Genomic DNA, 13,237 nt, shown 5'->3' with positions numbered 1-13,237 from the left:
TAATTTTATTAATCTTCCACAAACAATACCCTCATTTCTGAATAAATCCAAACAATCTATAAAATATTCTTAACTAATTATAGTGATTTGCATGAAATTTGTCATCTGATCTCCCTATTTACAAGCCAATCAAAGTATTTATTTCAATCAATAATCGACCTAATTATTATTCGAAAACGCACAAGCGAAGTAGGTTAATGTTGATGATGTTACAGTTACACAGTAATAACTTTCAGAGAAACAGTTCCATCTCGATGTCTTAAGGTCACAGAAAGTAAAAATCTGAATATGTATCCAGATCACCCATTGTTAAAAACAAATTGCATGCATAGTCAGGGCCCGCGCTAAGGATTTTAAATTATTAGCCAGTAAATTAGTCAAATATTATAGGTATTCGTCTATTTTCTAAAATCATCGCTAAATCCAAATCTTAACAATTTTTATAATCAATTTTTTTCCGACAGAAAACTATTTTATGGTAGTTTGTTTCAGGCTTATATTATTTGGAACGAATTCTAATTGCTTTTGCGGAGCTTCTAAGGTAAATTACTGTAATTGAATAAAAAATACTGATTTGTTTAGAAATATTAATTTTGACGTAATTTTAAGGATCAAATTAAATACATATTTTTCTTTTCCAGTGGAATAAATCATTCGCCAATACTTTCGCCTAAACACAATTTAATTCACCAAATTTACGATTTTATCGCATTTGTTGAGGGATGCTTAGAATTGCTTGGAATGCTTATCGCGGGGCCCTAATAGTATGCCAAGTGCAATTTTTAATCTTGGACTAGGTAAAAATTAATCATTTCCTAAAAAGTTGTTATTTTCATAGGATATAAGTCAATATTGAAACAATAATTGAAAAAATTTTAATGAGAATTTTCGGGTACAAAATATTTTAAATTATTTTTTCCTTGATAACCGCTGTCTTTATGTAAATTATTAGTTTCAAAATTGTTCGAAGTCGAAGTTAAGACAATATTAATCTTATTATTGCGTATTTTAATATTTTACTGAAACAGACATTACTAATTATTAAAAACTAATTATTAAAAGCCAAATTAGTAATATTTGAACTAATTTTGTATCAATATTCAAGACGTCAAGTAGACGTCAATTAAAACACGAACAAAAGAGTTATACTTATGCTAATATGAGGAGAAAAATTCAAGACTTTTTTTTTATCTTAACCACAACAATAAGAACCATTCTTTTTTACTTAGTATACCAAATTACATCGTTTATAATAATTCCTAAAATAGCGCGAAAGTTAGTGGAAGATGATAAAATGAAAGAATACATGTGTAAATGTGTGAATTGAAAAAAAAAACGAATCACTGAATTAATTAATTGTGGAATTAGTAATTCGGTAATTCATTAAATCTGCAGTGAATCGTTTAATCTGGGTGAATCATTAAATAAGCGAATTAGTGAATGATCGAATCATTTAGTAAAAAAAAATAAGAAGTTAATAAAATATTTAAGTGATACGGTAATTATCGAGAACAGTTTTTCACCGTTCACTTCTTTTAGAAATCTGTTGATTGATAGAAACACTTTCGAATTTAATACCCAGTAGCTTAAGTTATTTAGGGTGATTTGACAGTCGCTTGGTTCGTAAATTTTCATCTCCTATATTTATTTAAATATAAAATGCCCAGGATAGCCTGGTTGGCAGGGTACTGGAAAGTTCGAATTCAGCCAGCCGAAGACTCACGTATAGTGAATGGTGACTGATGCACGCTAAATCTGTCGGATCACAAAGTCCTCCATGCTCCTATAACAAGTTATACCCCTGGGAGTACTGAATTGGAGATTGATCGTTCTCGGGTTAAGGTCAAAATTACGATATGTTGATGAATAAATGGATGTATGAATGGGTCCACCCTGTAAACGGATGTGACGTATGGATGTGGCAGAACTCGAATTCTTGGCCATAAATGGCTCCACTGGAAAACAGAAACAATCTCACCCCTTGCCTTAATGGTCTACAACTACAACAATAACAAATAAAAATAGAAAAGGTAAAATTTTAAAAATGTCCTCAAAGAGTTTTATCTAGATGCGTAAACAAGTTTGTTTTGTTAGGGATAGATCTTTTCCGTCATATTGTTTGCATACACGAGTATTGAAACAATAATTTATGAATAGTTCAGTATTTTTTAGAAGAAATATTGCGAGCTGCAGTTAATTTGTATCATCATATTTCTTAAATTTAGTCACATCTAAAATTTGCGAGAATGACAATTTTTAACCCGTTAAAAACAATATTGAAGTTTAAAAAAGGAGAGTTTTAAATTGTATTGAAATCTGATTTTTAAAAAAATTAACGCATTTTTCGAATGGAATATTTATCTGAAACTGCCTTTAAATGCATATTGAAATAATTAAACTACGAGTTGCGTATAAATTTATTGAGCTGAATTAATTATTGTAATCGCTGAAATCAGTCATTATTTCGAACCATAATTTTGGCATTGATTCGAATCAGTAGTTAAAATATATTGATTTTATTATATTTATTCAAATTAGTGAATTGATTATTTTGAATAGACTGTTTTGAATTAGCATTTATTGATTTTAATCAGTGGTTTAATAAAATTGATTCTAATAAGTTTGTTGATGAATTTTGAAAAGTTTTGAATCAGTAATCTAATTCGTGGAATTAATCAGCAATACGCATTTAAATCAGTTACCGGGTAATTGAATTGAATCGGACTTCTAGTAACAACAAATAGTTCAGTAGTATGTTCAACAAGTAATCTAGCATACGTATTTAAATTTTTTAAATAAAATTTAATAGTTCATTTTGGTACTGTTACAAATCGTTGATATTTATTAATTTTGAAATTTTTTACAGCATTCTATTCAGTTTATAATAATAATGGATTTGATCAGTTGAAGTTCATTGAATTGAAAAAAAATTATGATCTAAATAACGTGGTTACATTCATGATTAAAAATCCCTAATTGCGATACAAATAATTAGTCTGATTCCTTTTATTTGAATTTATTTCAATGCTTCTTGTATTTAAATTTCATTTCCAAATCTGCAGAGAGGTGGGTTACATACTTTTTTGTCTCAAATTTAAGTTTCGAATATATGATAGAAAGCATTACCTATTAATTAAGCATGAAATAGTTAGTGGGAAAAAGCAATAATATTTTGAATCTTTACCGTCATTTTAACTTTAATTTATCCACACAAAAATATTTGCAGTTATAATGAACCTTTACAAAAACATATTGAGTTTTTTTTTAAGATCTAAATAATTGTAGTTATTATTTTTTTGACTTCCTTTCTAAGGAGCCAAATTGACAACAACCTGAAAGAAGTGCCAAGTTGTTGTTTCGATTAATTTCATTACTTCATTCATGACTTCATTAGATTCCTTTATAATCAAATCACAATCAGTGATTCCCTATCTAGTAAGGACAGGCGATTCATTTCTAAAAATCTTATTCACAAAAAATAAATTTATGGCAGTAAAAAAACAAGGACTTTAGCGGGAAGTTTCGATGACTACTTTAAAAAAAAACAATCAAAAGAAGTTGAAGTGAATTATTACAGTAATGTTGAGATTAAATATTATAGTGTTTATTACATGTTTTATTTGCTTACGGAAATATATGAATTTTACGTTAGGTTGTGTTCTGTTTATCCGATTACATTTGCGTAAGTATAAATTTATGCAACGTTTATGAACTATATTTAGTTGCATATATATTATGTTGTATATATATAATGAACTATATATTATAGGTTTATGAACTATATATTATAGGTTTCTATAATTTCATGTTACATTTCCATACATTATTACATATTATTTACGTACAATTTTACGGAAGGCTTACATATATATTTTTTTATATTATGTTCATACAGTTTTATGCTGTGTTTATATTCTTGTATTGCACGTTAATATAATATTATGTAACGTTTGTATTTTTGCTTCAGGTCATTAATTTCACGTTACTGTTGTTGAGGATTTTAATTCCAGATGGCGCTGAGCGCAAACAATTTTTTTATTATTTTTTCTTCACTTCTTAAGTTTCAGTTTNTTATGATCTAAATAACGTGGTTACATTCATGATTAAAAATCCCTAATTGCGATACAAATAATTAGTCTGATTCCTTTTATTTGAATTTATTTCAATGCTTCTTGTATTTAAATTTCATTTCCAAATCTGCAGAGAGGTGGGTTACATACTTTTTTGTCTCAAATTTAAGTTTCGAATATATGATAGAAAGCATTACCTATTAATTAAGCATGAAATAGTTAGTGGGAAAAAGCAATAATATTTTGAATCTTTACCGTCATTTTAACTTTAATTTATCCACACAAAAATATTTGCAGTTATAATGAACCTTTACAAAAACATATTGAGTTTTTTTTTAAGATCTAAATAATTGTAGTTATTATTTTTTTGACTTCCTTTCTAAGGAGCCAAATTGACAACAACCTGAAAGAAGTGCCAAGTTGTTGTTTCGATTAATCTCATTACTTCATTCATGACTTCATTAGATTCCTTTATAATCAAATCACAATCAGTGATTCCCTATCTAGTAAGGACAGGCGATTCATTTCTGAAAATCTTATTCACAAAGAATAAATTTATGGTAGTGGAAGAAAAGAACTCATGTATGCAAGTACTTTAACTGGAAGTTTCGATGACTACTTAAAAAAAACAATAAAAAAAAGTTGAAGTGAATTATTATAGTAATGTTGAGATTAAATATTATAGTGTTTATTATATGTTGTCTTTGATTATGGAAATATATTAATTTTACATTAGGTTGTGCTATCTTTATCCTATTAAATTTACATAAGTATAATTTTATGCAAAGCTTATGAACTTTAGTTTAGGTTTCTATATTTTTATGTTACATTTCCATATATTATTACATACTATTTACACCTAATTTCATGTAAGGTTTATATTTTTTTTAAAAATTAAGTTCATGCAGTTTTATGCGGTGTTTGTACTCTCGCATTACTCGTTAATATAATATTATGTAACGTTTGTATTTTTGATTTAGGTTATTAATTTCATGTTCCTTTTAAAGTTCGTGTAATATTCATACAGTTTTATTTAAATGTTTTTATATACGGTTAAACTCATATTAACTTTTATAGGGCATCTTTTTAAACTTCATACGGAAGGTTTAGTTTCCATAATAATTTTTTTTCTCTTTCATATCTTTCGTTTATTTAACGAATAAAAATATTTTGGCCTGAGCAAAAGTTTTGTGCATTTTTATGAAATTTTCGTTAAGTAATAACTTGTTATTTTTTTAATTCAATTATAGGCGAAAAACTTTTTTCTCTTAACATGTGTTCATTAAACAGTGTTTAGTGAGCTTAACAATAAGTAATTTCTTTTCAATTATCAATGTTATTAGTGAAGTTTTAAATAAAAAAAAATGTAATTAGATTTGATATAAAGATTTGGAAATGTTTTAAATTGATTTAACTTGAATTTTTATTGATTGCTTGCTGCTCGACAATAAATAAATTTACATGAAATCAGCAATGAATTTAATTCGAATAATATGAAATACAATTTGAAGCATTGTAAGAATTGTATTTAAAAAAAAAACAGAATATAATAATTATTCAAAACTGTTGATTATAAATCTTAAAATAATTTAAGATGTAGACAATTATTTTAGATCGAACCATACCTTCATTAAAAATGCCATCGTTCTTTAAGAAAATGGACGAAAATAATTTCTTTAAGAAAAATAAGTGTTCTAAAGAACATATAATTGTTTACTTTGAAAAAAAAAGTTTTAAAAAATCTTTTGAAAGAAGAATCCTTATAAAAATTCCACTTGCGAAAAAATAAGTAAAAAATAAAGCTATTTCTTATGTCAATAAAGAATACCACTTAAATTCACTCAAATAATTCAATTAGAATTCTCAATTGTGTGCGATTTAAAAGCGAGAAAGCTACGCAAGAATAAATTGTTGGGTTAAAGAGTCATATCGACGTCCCGATTTTCATTTGAAAAACCAAAATCGTTTCTTATTTACATAACAAGGGGAAAAGAAGATACAATTCATTTGTTCTTACCGGCATGCAATGTTTTTAAACGACTTCCATTTGTGCCTTTCGACCCCAAAAACGCCATTTTTTTTCCATGCCACTTAACGCTAATTGGGTATAATATGAAAAAAACACAACTACTTCGATTTAGTAGGAACAACATATGACGCAATGCTAAACGAATGGAATTTAGTTGTTGTTTATTTAGTTATTGTTATTAGTAGTTGTTGTTATTTGTTTTAGTTGTTGTTGTTTATTTAGTTGTATTTAGTTTCAATAACTTTTCTTTATAATGCAATAAAATCTGGCGAGCAGCTATTTAAACGATCGAACACTTCGTTTGTTTATTTGTGGCTTGAAGTTAGGCTCGCAGAAAATGCCGTTCATGGGTTAAATTTAGTAGGAACAACACAACCTGTGACGTAGGCTATATTATACCCAATTGCCATTCTCACTTTCCGTTGTTGCTCACACAGCTCCTTTCTTTTTAACAATGTCATAAGTAATTCACTGAGTCGTTCACTTTTGAATAGTTCATCATTTTCAAATAAGATGCACTGTTTTTGAGAGATGATAATAAATAATTTTAAAGTTTTGATTTAATGCAAGATTTGAAATAAAATTTTTTAAATAAGACGATTACGATTATTTTCGTCTATGGATAACGATTTGGAGGAAGTTTAAAATAATTCTATACAACTAATTGCAGGTATTTTCATCAACGAAATTTTTTGTTAAAATGCAATCATATCAAACAAAATATAGAGTTGAATTCTATAAATACTAAGTTTTTTTCTTAATATAACGATTTACAGATAGCAAAAANATTTTTAAGTTTTGATTTATAGCAAGATTTGAAATAAATTTTCTAAATAAGACGATTACGATTATTTTCATCTATGGATAACGATTTGAAGGAAGTTTAAAATAATTCTATACAACTAATTGCAGGTATTTTCATCAACAAAATCTTTTGCTAAAATGCAATCATATCAAATAAAATATAAAGTTGAATTCTATAAAAAGTAAGTTTTTTTTCTTAATATTACGATTTACAGTAAGCAAAAAAAAAAAAAAAAAAAAAAAAAAAAAAAAAAAAAAAGTATCCATAAAAGTATAAAAAAGTTCCATCCCAAAAACTTTCATCTAATGATCGGATCCTCAGGTTCTGGTACTCAATCTTAATGGTTCCAGGGAGTGACCTCAAATATGTTAATTAATTAGTGCAGTACTAAATAATTAGTACACAAAATCTTACTTTCTCCGAATGAATATATCTTTTTTTTGCGACAGATTCAGATTTCTGACCCCTGAAATATATGGGATTGCCGCAATCTGGGAAATATGGCCCCAATATGGTCAAAAGAGAGGTTCAAAGTTTGGACCCCATAACGTTAATTTTACTTTTTGCATACTTCACTATATCGCTAGAATTTTCAAGCGAATTGAAAGATTTTTGCACACAATTATAAAATTAGTTTATTTGAAGACAATTTCATGTAAAATATAACTTTTATTAAATATTTGTTTTCATTATTTTATTAATTACTAGTCGAAAAAATATTGAATTGTAAGGTATACAATTTTTTACATCAATTTAAAAAGTGTAATTTTAGATGGAAAAATACGAAATTTGTCTGAAATCGGTCGAATAGTTCCTGAGAATTTAAAAATGTGATTTTCTCAAAATTCGATTTTTGCATTTGAAAGAATTTCGATTAATGTTGTACATTTTACCTAAATATTGGGATATTTGTTGTAAAATATTGCGTTTTTGCGTGAAACATGTAAACTATTTTTCTGAAACAAAGAGCAACACTTTTTACTTCAAATTTATACGATCACTTACAGAATTTATTCTTTTCCCCTAACGCAGATCACATTCCCCCCAGGTAGTAGAGTTTGCAGGGAGCCCTAAGTGATATTCCCTCATTTTAATTTATTTCCATTAGTTTTACATTATATTTAGTTTATATTATCGTTAAAATGCATTAAAATAAAAATGTATTAGCATTTGAGTTTGGATAGCCACTTCCGTCTCATTGAACGCTAAGTCATTTATTCAATTAATAAAACTTATTTAACAAACAAAGTATTAAACTTGATTAGAACTTTGAATTTGAGAGAAAAAAAATGGTTTATCACTAAATTAGGATATATTTAGTGATGTAATTAAAATACTTTTTTTTAAACATCGGTTTTTCATTGCATGTATTATTTCTAAACCCAAAGAAAAATTTTAATTAAAAACAAATGTGAGATTTTTGCTACAATTTTGATTTCTAAGCAGCTCTTCTTTTTTTAAGAGTTTTAGTCAGTTAACATGCAAAATATTATACTTTGATCTGATAAAAACGAAACTTAAAAGCAATTCTTTGAAAAATTTAACAGAAATCAACTACGAATAAATTATATTTGTTTTTAAACAAACACTCAATTTTAATACTTTGTTCATAAAGTATTTAATAGATATAGCGAATTAATCATTTTACAAAGCAAATTAATTTTTACAAGCTTAAACATGTATAAACAAGAAAAAGCAAGAAACTTAATGCACGCAAATGGGAGACTCCCTCTTGGGAAATGTAGAATTGCAAAAATCCAAAAGGAGAGAAAAAAAATCTCTCTAAGCAAATTCTGAAAACAAACGAAGCAGCTCGGTTTTAATTAAGCATATCGAGATTGGAAAACAGAAGAATGCTCATTTCGAATTGATGCTAGTTAATTAAAACTTACTAAAAGTTATTCCTTATTTTGAAATGAATCGTTTTCTTTTTTTATTCTAATTTTTTTTATCCAAATAAAAAATGGATTTAAATTAATAATGATGGCTTCGGTATTTTTTTCGGTAAAATTATTCATTTTAAAACGAAATTCGACCATACAATTTTTACCATCAACAAAGTAAATGGATTTTTTAGGTATGTTAGAAATTCAGGATGTTTTTAACCACACTATCGTTTAAATATATTTAAAGCTACTTTCGTTAAATGAGTAAAAAAAAGTACGTTTGAAAAACTTACAGGGTTTTAAATATAAAAACTTACATAACAACAACTCTCTACCTAATGATAAGATTATTATTAATGATAATGATTAGACAATTATTCAAGAAAAATATACATAAATAAATTTATTTATAATTTTTCATGAAATGTTGTATTTTGAAACTTCGATTTTTGTGAATTGTTCAACTTGGCTAAAATTAAGTAGCGTAACATAATCTAAAACTAAGTTAAGACTAAATGACAACCAAGTGACTAAAATTAAGTAGTAGCATAGCATTTGACAAAAAAGCATAGCATAATGTGAAGGAGTTGCTAACTTATTGTTCAAATTTTTTTCGACCATTAATTCATTATTAATTAATAAATAATTGTTAAACTACTTTTTCTTGATAGAATTTCATGTTAATGATTAATATACTTGTGAGAACGATTGTTAAGCGCAATTGCCAGACTGGACTATCGGATTATATTTCGCCGAGAGCATCTACCTTCAATCTGTTGTAACTTAAACTTTAAATAGATTTAAAAAAATATCATCTTAACTCAGAGAAAGTACTTTTTTTTGCCTAATATTACGTCACAAAAATTTTAATATTTGGCAATAATTAATGAATATATTCTAAATGTGACCCTTTAACTATGAAAATTACAACATTTAATTTGAAGCTCTATTATTAATTCATATCTGATTCAAGCGGTTTTTAATTTAATTTGAAGCAAAAAAAAGTTTCAGAATATTTTTTGAAACATTTTAAAAGTTTTAAAGACCAAAAATTAACATTCAAGGAATCATTTGTGGAGAACTGATTGAGCCGTTATGAAACATGATTTGCAACATGAGATATGATGCATGCTAAAGGATGGAAAACAGACAAAATTTAAATGTTAAGAACGGTTTTCTCTTAATATTTTAGAAACGCGCACTCAAAAAAATTATAATAAAATGTGGCAGATATTCAAGAAATTGAAATATTTCCAATTTGACCTTAAAAATTATTTAAATGATGATTAAAGTAAATTTTCATAACAATTTAAGGCACTTCATAGCTTGGCATAAAACAAATAGTTTCGTTTTAAATTATTATCTTCATATTTAAATCTCAATTTTGAATTAATATTAGTTAAATCTAGCTTATAATCATCATATTATTTTTTAGTAATTGCAGATTACATTTTCTAATTTCATAAGTGTCATTTGATTGGCCTATGCCATACCTATAGACTTAATTACTCAGTCTACAAGACTGTTGTAGTTGATGCTATAGTTACGAATGTGAAACGTGTAGAATTCTAAGTTTCTGAAACTTATATTGGAAAGTTTTCTAAGCAAACTTTACTCTAAAATTTGAAGATTTTTTAAAAGTAAATTTCTCGTTCTTTTTTTTAAAAAAACATATCGTATGGGCTAATTTAGTCGTGTTATAACATGATACATTTCTTAGTAAGATAGCGCAGATTCTAAAATTTAAACAGTAAATAACTCAAATGTGGTGTACTAGTGTTTAAGTGAACAAGAAGTATCCTCCAGGCGAAAAAAAGTTCTTCTTTTAATTCGAAGTAAGCATTAGAATTTTTACATGAATTAATTACAAATTACAACACGAAAAATATTTTATTTATTTTACGCTGTAAAAGACTTCGGATCAAGTAACTATACAAAGTACCGGCACTTTGGGTGCATCACCCGTAAAATCCATTTTACTGTAAAATTAATTTTTTACCTTAAAATATTATACCGTAATTTTTATAGCAATATTTATTTAATGAGCGAAATTCAATGATTCTACGATTCATTGTTGCAAAAATTGCGGTTTATGAGATTTTTTTGTCCGTAACATATTTCGGTAAAAATTACCGGCAATTACTGAGTGCTGATACTTTTTATCGTAATTTGATCCAGAATTATTTTGCAGCGTATAAGAGTTTTCTTAATTCACATGAGTTAAAAATATCTTATTCTATAATATAAATATGACGTTGTATTATTAAATCATGTGTGTAATAATATACTTAAAAAAATAAATTATAAAAAAAGTTAAAAATTATTACAAAAGTAATCATGTTATACGACATATCATCAAAAAGAAAAGAAATACGAAGTATTTCTTTCTCATTTTATAAATGTAAAATTAACAAAAAATAACATACTTTAAAATGCTATAAAAGTCAATATTAGGTTAAAAAAAATATTTTTCAAATTAATTTTTTCTCTCAAAGCATGGAAACTAATATTTATTATGAAAAAAAAATCATAAGGTCTGAGTTATAAGGTTAAGCGCAACTTTATAACTCAAGTTTAGGATAAAACATTCTTAAAAGTGATATTTACAATAAGTAACAAAGTTAATTTTTTTTTAAAGTTTCTCTCAATTCATCGAGTTTAATTGAAGCAAAAAAAGCAATTTTAATTTTTTTAAAGGACCTACGTTATAAATAGTATTGTGCTATAATGAAAATCTCGTCATATTTTAAGAAGAAGAAATTATAAACAAGAAAAAAAAATTTTGTTTGATTTTTACAATAAATCAAAATTTTTTCTGGAACCATATTTTTGTATGTTAGTTTAAAAGCTTGAAAAATTATTGCATAAAAACACGCGTAACATTGAAAAATACTAAAATTTCAAATGCCAACAAAAATCTTAATTTTTTTTCATTATCTATAGACGCAAAATTGAAACTTAAATCGAGACAGAGATCAGTTTTCTTCAAGTTTCAAATTAAAAAAAAGTTCAAAAAAAAGAGAGAAACAAAATAAAAGTAAGAAATAAACTGGGTTCCTACTCAATTTCAGAAAAAAAATTCCCTGATTGCCTAAAATTTTTATATTTTCAATTGATGAAAATGTCAATACCAAAGAACCAATTTGAATTTTTTTTACTTTACTTTTCGAATTTATTTTCCGTATTACTTTTTAGACAAAATTATTTTTTGAAAACTTGATGACTTTCAAGGTTGTGTGTCCTCTTAAAAATGATGTAACCCTTTGACGCAGTTGGGACGCCTGTGCACGTTTTATATATTTTCTTCTGATGCTCTAACTTCGAGAAAAAATATATTTTGCTATTTTTTAAATGTAAAAAAGTTTAACAATTACTAAAAAAAAGTCTGATAGATTACCGGAATTATGTTTGTAATAAATATAAAATCCAAAAAATAGTTTATATTCAAAAATTTAACAATAATTGGTTTTGTAAATTAAAGAAATTTCAATGATAAATAACTGTTTCTCATAGGTCTAAATAACAGTAAATAAGTACGAATTTGAAAAATTATTGTTTGGATGTGTGTTTGAAAGATTACCTTAAACTCAGAAGAAGATAACTGTGTTTCATGCTGTATTTTATAACCATAAATTATTAAAATGCTAAATATAATTATTTTTCACTTATTTTGATCTAAATTAATATAAACTAAGGAAAAAAGTATGAGAAATATGTCTAATAAAAATTATGCGACAAGGAGATAAAATTTTTTTAAAGGATGTCACAAAATATCTAATTGAGGATAAGTTAAAAACGTTACTTACATCCATTTTATAGCAAGACCTTCCGGCAAAAGCAACAAAAGGAGTAAAATATTTAACCAAAGAATGGTCATCTTTCACCACTTCAAGAAAAAACCACTACCAAAAACATCAACTCATTCAAGAACACATGATTGACCATCAGTCAGCGTGGAACAAACGGCAAGGTGAATGAGACCGCATCTCATGTGTTCCATCCACACTTCCCAAACGATAAGTAAGATCCATGTGGAAAAGGATAGAAGGAGAGGAATTTTTTTTTGCTCCACCCCTGACGGCCAACCAATAAGAGCTCAGAATCCTGTCCAAGTTTTCTTTTTTCGAATCTTTTTTCCTTTCTATTTCGTTTCAGACGCAATTTTTTTATTTTTCTTCAAAAGACCGCTGCCCGTTGATGAAGTGGGGTGCTCAAATCGAAATGAAATGATAATTCGAAGGAAAAAGTGTATGACACTGGAAAGAATTTCTTAATTCTTGTTTCGGTATCCGTATGGTGGAGGTAGGATGGGAGATGTGATATGAGTTATTATCTTTTGTCTTCGTTTGAAAGTGGCGAGATAAAGAACGTGTTGTAAATTTATCCCAAACAAGGGTTTTGTTCTTTTTAGAACAAATTTGCTTGTTTAACAACGGAAAGAATGCAT

General features: G+C 26.6%; 1 protein-coding gene across 1 annotated transcript in view; it reads right to left on the bottom strand.

The window, feature by feature from the left end:
* LOC107444171 (protein Wnt-4) overlaps window positions 1–12,812 on the bottom strand; it is a 131,348-nt gene extending 118,536 nt beyond the window's left edge. Inside the window, exon 1 of the mRNA XM_016058254.3 lies at window positions 12,597–12,812. Coding sequence (XP_015913740.1) covers window positions 12,597–12,667 — 71 coding nt within the window. The 5' untranslated portion in view covers window positions 12,668–12,812. The remainder of the gene's footprint in view (window positions 1–12,596) is intronic.
* Window positions 12,813–13,237: the final 425 nt, after the last annotated feature.

Source organism: Parasteatoda tepidariorum, chromosome 5 (genome assembly GCF_043381705.1).
Source record: "Parasteatoda tepidariorum isolate YZ-2023 chromosome 5, CAS_Ptep_4.0, whole genome shotgun sequence".
Lineage (NCBI taxonomy): Eukaryota > Metazoa > Arthropoda > Arachnida > Araneae > Theridiidae > Parasteatoda > Parasteatoda tepidariorum.
The sequence above is the reverse complement of the archived record's forward strand: the minus strand, read 5'-3'. Positions and strand labels throughout refer to the sequence as shown.